At 54.2% G+C, this 6,000-nt stretch overlaps 1 protein-coding gene across 4 annotated transcripts in view; it reads right to left on the minus strand.

The window, feature by feature from the left end:
- The window catches only part of CENPC (centromere protein C), a 1,963,500-nt gene extending 1,962,881 nt beyond the window's left edge, over positions 1–619 (minus strand). For 2 of the 4 annotated variants that reach the window (XM_069630492.1, XM_069630490.1), the window contains exon 1: positions 125–611. Coding sequence is in view for 3 of the 4 variants with exons in the window: in XM_069630490.1 (XP_069486591.1) it covers positions 125–151 (27 nt within the window). In the remaining variant the exon portion in view is untranslated. Of the gene's footprint in view, positions 1–124 lie in introns of all 4 variants that reach the window. The other 2 variants (XM_069630493.1, XM_069630494.1) reach the window with 2 other exon arrangements.
- Between the last annotated feature and the right edge of the window lie 5,381 nt (positions 620–6,000).

Below are 6,000 nucleotides of genomic sequence, written 5' to 3' on the forward strand. Positions count from 1 at the left end.
CCGACCGGACCTTCCGACTAGTGAGTGCATGGAGCACAAACAGGAACAAAATGCAGTAAGAAGAAGGTGGGTATTACCACCTTCCCCAATCACAAGGGCCGCGCTCACGCTGCGTCACACTCACCAGCCCGGAACCCGGTAACTCGTTCATGTTGTTCTGGAAGCGCCGGTGTAACGTCCGATTTTTACACCTGTCGGGATTTGGTGCAAGATCTTACTTCAATGTTTCGCCTAAATCGCTCGGTGCAGTTTAACGACTTCCGAAGTCGTTTTTCCGAGAAGAACATTATTGCGCATGCGTTGTTCAAGAGACACATTAGCTTGCTGTGCTCAGGCGTCCTGTGTTTTTGCAATTGCCGTTGCAATTGCCGTCGCAATTGCCCCGATGAGCGCAATTGGGCTGGTAGGCGAAATTTCCCTCGCGGCTGCGCGATTGCCCTGAGGCGGGCAGCGGCAGCAGGTGCTGGCTCTGCCTCTTCTGGACAGAGTTCTACGTAACGGTACGTGGGTCAGAGGCTCTCTGAGCCCGGCCACCATTTTTGTTTGGTGGCCGCCTTTGTAATCCAGTGTGTGAGCCACCAGACAGGATCGAGTCATTTTTGAAATTTCAGCATGGTTCAAAGATAATGTTGCAAGTGGGAAAAAGGGCAGAGCCCCTTTAAGAGGGAGGATCAGCACGATGGGAGGGGGCAGGAGACAGGAGGAAAGGGAGGAGCAGGGAAAAGGAAAGGGCAGTAATGTAATGGAGGAATAAAGGGAAGGTTGGAGTGCACAATGGCTCCTGTGTGGTTATTGAGCGTGCACGAATCAGCCCCATGGGGGGGCCTAACAACTGGCGACGAGGCGATACATACGCCAGCAGTGCCTTGATGGAAGTTCCCTGGAACGGGGAGCGCCGCGTCTGAAGGAAGAGGACGGCCCAGCAGCGTGGATTAGGCGGGCTGAGTACGCCCAGCAGCAGAGGAGGAGGAGGGCCTGTGTGCCCAGCAGCATCCCAGGGCCCCGTGTGCCCGCAGTGAAAGAGGGGCCTGTGTGCCCTGCAGTGTTGGTGGGCCCGTGTACCGTGCAAGAACGGAGGGCTTGCACGCCCTGCAGCAAGGTGGAATGGTGGGCCTGGGTGCCCTGCAACGACAGAAGCCAGAAGAAGGACCCGAGTGCCGAGCAGTCCAGGAGGGCCCGTGAGCCCAGCAGCGGTGGACCTAAGAGCCCAGCAGTCCAGGAGGACCCGTGAGCCCAGCAGCAGTGGACCTAATAGCCCAGCAGTCCAAGAGGGCCTTTGAGCCCGGCAGCGGTGGACCAGAGCGCCCAGCAGTCCAGGAGGGCCCGTGAGCCCAGCTGTGCGAACGAACACGCACACCAGCAAGGAGGTGGGCCTGTGTGCCCTGCAGAGGGAAAGGAGAGGGTCCGTGTGCCCGAAGCCGCAAGGGAGGCCCGTGCGCCTCACTACAGGGAAGAACATTGACCGGAGCAGTGGAGAACGCCGCCGCCGAACTCCGACACTGCGCAACAGGCCCGGCTGGAACATCCCTCCCACCCGCGAGAGGGAGAAAAGGACAGACTACCGTGGACACATCCGCCAGCAAGTAAGGAGCTCTGCCGGGGGCTGGGAAGGGACACTAAAAGCGGATTGCGATTACCCGCGCTTCCCACCCCACATCTGCAGGACCGACAAGCGCGGGGCCCAGCAGCAATTAACCCCGCGTCTCCCTGTAAGTGACACTACAGAAAAAAATAAAAATAACCCGCGAGTGCCCGTACCCTGACCGACGAGCAAGAAAATATTGGTCACAAGGGACACGTGCACCCGATACATGCAATAAGTGGCGCCACACGCACACGTGAGGTCCGGTGCCTCTGATCAGAGGAACGGAACACACCGCCCTACCCACTTTAGAGCTATCGGCCCGCTGCACAGCGCCCCAGCTGCCCCAACCATAGTGAAGACAGTGAAATTTGGGCGGGAAGCCCACCAATGAAATAAACGGCCCAGAGGTCGTCAGCACAGCACCCGTGGCTGCCCCTACCTAATGCGCACAGCCACAACACTAGCAAGTCTGGGCGGGAAGCCCATGACCCAGATACATGGCCCGTAGGCCGTTAACAAAGCACCCTCGGTCACCCCAACCAACGCACGTTTCTACAACGGTGCCCCAAATGAGGGGTAAGGAGAACAACAGAAAGACTGCTACAGAGAGGGGAGTACCCCCCCAGGAACAAAACAACCAGACAACTGTAAACGGAGAGCACTAACGGGGACACCCACACCACGCTAAAACACCCAGAGCCACCCACCCAGTGGATCTATGTTATTGGAACCCCCATGCAGCTCTAGAACAGCAAAGGGACACATTAGTGTCCCTCACCACGCAGGCCACCGGTGCAGAAAATTGACAGGCCCACAGAAGGACGAAACCAACACAACTGTGCAGCACCACGGGGATAACCACAAGGTGGAGAGCCATCACGCCTCTCTCACCCCTGTAGACGACCAAGGGAACACACCTGAATTCTGCCAACAGCCCCAAAAGAATAAAGCTGCACCTGGACTGCCGCTGCTCAACCCAAGGATGCGAGTAACCACGCCACAGGCCAACTAACTGCCCATGACCATCCAGAAGGCTAGGAGAAACAACCAAGGCCCAACGACCACGCAGAGCACCACGACGCGCCCCACACCATGATTGACCAAGCACAAGCAGATGCCGACGCAGGCGCTCAAGCCCTAGCAAACCTGGGCTCACATCACATGCTGCCGCCATGAGAAGACCCGACCCATTCGCCTTGCACCCACGCCACGACCAAGGAACAAGATGGGAAGAATGGATCGAAGATTTTGAGGACTTTCTAGGTGCAATTGGGAACAAAGACCCGCCAAACAAGCTCAGCGTATTTAGGAACTTGGTAGGAAAAGAGGTAAAGGACATCATCAAGACAATCCCAGCTACAGACAAAACCACGTACCAACTTCTCCTCGATGCAGTCAACGACAAACTCCTAGTAGGATCCAACAAACACTACGAACGCCTTGCATTCAACCAACACAGGCAGCGTCCACACGAATTTATTGGAGAGTTTGACATACGTCTCCAGCAGAAGATAGGAGACTGCGACTTTGCCAACTTCAATGATGAAGAAGCTATAAGACTAAGGATCACAGACGGGTACACCTCGTCAACATTCAGAAAACACCTTCTCATAAAGCCCCTACCCCTAGCGGAAATACTCAATCTGGCAAAAACATACGAGAGAGTTGACGCAGACAGCTGCCATTGAAAGGAAAGTTGAACGCGACGCCATTGCGGCCCTCACGAAAGAGCAACCGCAATACCCTGAGCCCACTCGACCCTGGAGAAGGAGGAAACTGAGAAGACTCTGGCAAGAAAGCCCGAGCACAGAGCAATGCCACGGGCGAGGGTGGAAACACACCCACAAACAACCATACCCAGCCTTTGGACGAACATGCTGGCGCTGTGGCCGGGAAGGTCACCTTCAGAGAATGTGCAGAACAGGACCACCCACAAGCTCGGCATGCCAACCCACACCCCAGGCAAGAGACCCGAGTGCACCTAGAGCACGGTTAGACACCAGGAAAAACATCAAGGCCATGAACACCAGCCCACCCAGAGGTCTCGGGCATGCACACCCCCTCTACCCTGAGTTAGCTCACCACAAAGAGGACGGACCAGCACTTGGCACACGAACCGCACCCGCTCTGCGAGAGGACTATGAGCTTCGCAACCGCCCAGTACCCTTCGAAATATCGTGCGGGGGGGCTGGAAGTCACAGAAAACGTCGGCACAAGGCAACTGTACCAGACAAGGGCGGAAGAATACCCCCTAGACAAACCACAAAACCATGCTGTCAAATGGAGGACGGCACAGACAGAACAGCCTAAAGGACAGTCACGACGTGACCCAACCCAAGGAGACCGCAGAGTGCCGGACACCATCCGCATGATACCGAGTCCCGCCAGAGGGCACATCCGTCTCGGTCACCGGACAGCACTACAGCATGCACTCATCAGCGTCCACTATAGGTCATTCACAGTAACCCACAAGAAGGATCACATGCCCGAGCAAGATGCAGGAGAAGCAAGCAAACCCAAAAGACAGATGGACCGCATAGACCCCATCCTAGCGACAAAGGACAAAGAACAAGTGACAACTACGACAGGGAATCACGGCAAAATGACGCCAAAGGACTCCCTCCTCCACGAGCTATACTTTGAAGAGCATGAACCAACGGAAGGAGAAGCGATCGAGAGGAAGGAAAAGGAGAGAGCAGAGACTCATGAAACACTGCAACGAGAAAGCGCGGAAGAGACCCACGAGCAACCAAGCAGGCCCCATCGAGCCACAAAGAGACCCCAACGCCTCATCGATCAAATGTGACCCGGGAAGTCTCATGTTAAGCAAGGGGGAGGTGTTGCAAGTGGGAAAGAGGACAGAGCCCCTTTAAGAGGGAGGCTCAGGACGATGGGAGGGGGCGGGAGACAGGAGGAAAGGGAGGAGCAGGGAAAAGGAAAGGCCAGTAATGTAATGGAGGTATAAAGGGAAGGTTGGAGTGCACAATGGCTCCTGTGTGGTTATTGAGCGTGCACGAATCAGCCCCATGGGGGGGCCTAACAAGCAATACCGTTTGTTCAAGGTTGTTTTGACCAGCAACCCAATTAAAAAGGGAAAACCTGGGATCAGAGGCAAGTTGTCTTTGAAAAGGCAGAGGGAGCCTGACCAGTATCAGTACGCAGATTAATGGTGGACTGGTGGCACCATTTTTGGAATGGAGGCTCTCCTTTCTGATAGCTGTTGTACAAAGCGCTGAGTTTATCTCGGAATGATGGCAGGCGGTTGGTGTGCAGAATGATCCATGGCAGAACCCCGGCTTCCGCACCTAGTCACTGTGCGCATGCCGCAAACCTCTGATGTGTATGGAGATGGGTCAGTGTTGCCTTAAGCCACTTTCACACTGGGGAAGACACAGTAATATCGAGTGGGGAGGAGTTTGCCAAAAAGCCTAATTAGCTAATTGCGCTTTCCAAATAGTCTCTTGTGCACATGTGTTGTGCTAAAAAACACATGCTCTACCGCATTGGTTGTTGCATGTGTTAGCTGTCATCCAAATGAAAAATGAACATTAATTTTAATAGGTTTTCTCTGGATGAACAGGTGCAGGTTGGAATTGTAAAAACAATGAAGAATTTTTCTTCAGCGATGTTCTCTCTGAGGGTGGTTACAGGAAAGACCCCTGAATACTTAGACAGGGGGTCCTTAATCCGAACGAGCATAACCTGTGTAGTTCATGTTGTGCACTAGGTATGGTCGTTCTCTAGCCGACCGGTTTCTGTGGAACAAATTAGTGGGCCACATTCATCAGGGCTTCGCAGGGCATCTGGGTATGTGCCTGCTGGTAATCACGTCTGTATCTCTTCATAAACACTCCCTGTAGAGGTGACAAGGAGGGAGGGGAGAGAGATTGGGCACAGGTAAACATCTAGTGCTATATCTAAGGATTGTCTCGAAACACTACATTAGTATCTAATGAGGGGAGAAGGCTTACCCGCTCCGTGTGGTCTGGTAACTTAACACGGTGGGTGAGACGGCCCGGAACCTGTTGGGCCAAAAGACAATGAATACTGTCAATAGTGATGCCTAAGTGCATCGTTTCGGAAAAGCAACAGGTAGCATGATAATTGCTATCTATTTTAACCAAATTGAGTGTGTATCCTGTCTAAAGTGACACGCGCTGCGTGGTCACTGATGGTTTAGCAAACATACACAAGAGGACATCCTAAGTCTACACAATGAGTCGCGTGTCTGAGTCAAGGACACCACGCTCGAGGGGAGGGAGTGGGTGGAGGAGAGTGGCAGTCCCAGGCAAGCTGCGAGGGGTGGTCGCTTACCTTGGAGTGTTCGTCTCTGTTCGCGTAACGGACCGCGCGCGAGAGATGTGTTTCTCAGCGGGCGGCGTTTGCAGACTGTTTTTATTTCCATTGTGTGCCGC

The sequence above is a fragment of the Ambystoma mexicanum genome, chromosome 6q, assembly GCF_040938575.1.
Source record: "Ambystoma mexicanum isolate Mex_15411 chromosome 6q, UKY_AmexF1_1, whole genome shotgun sequence".
Lineage (NCBI taxonomy): Eukaryota > Metazoa > Chordata > Amphibia > Caudata > Ambystomatidae > Ambystoma > Ambystoma mexicanum.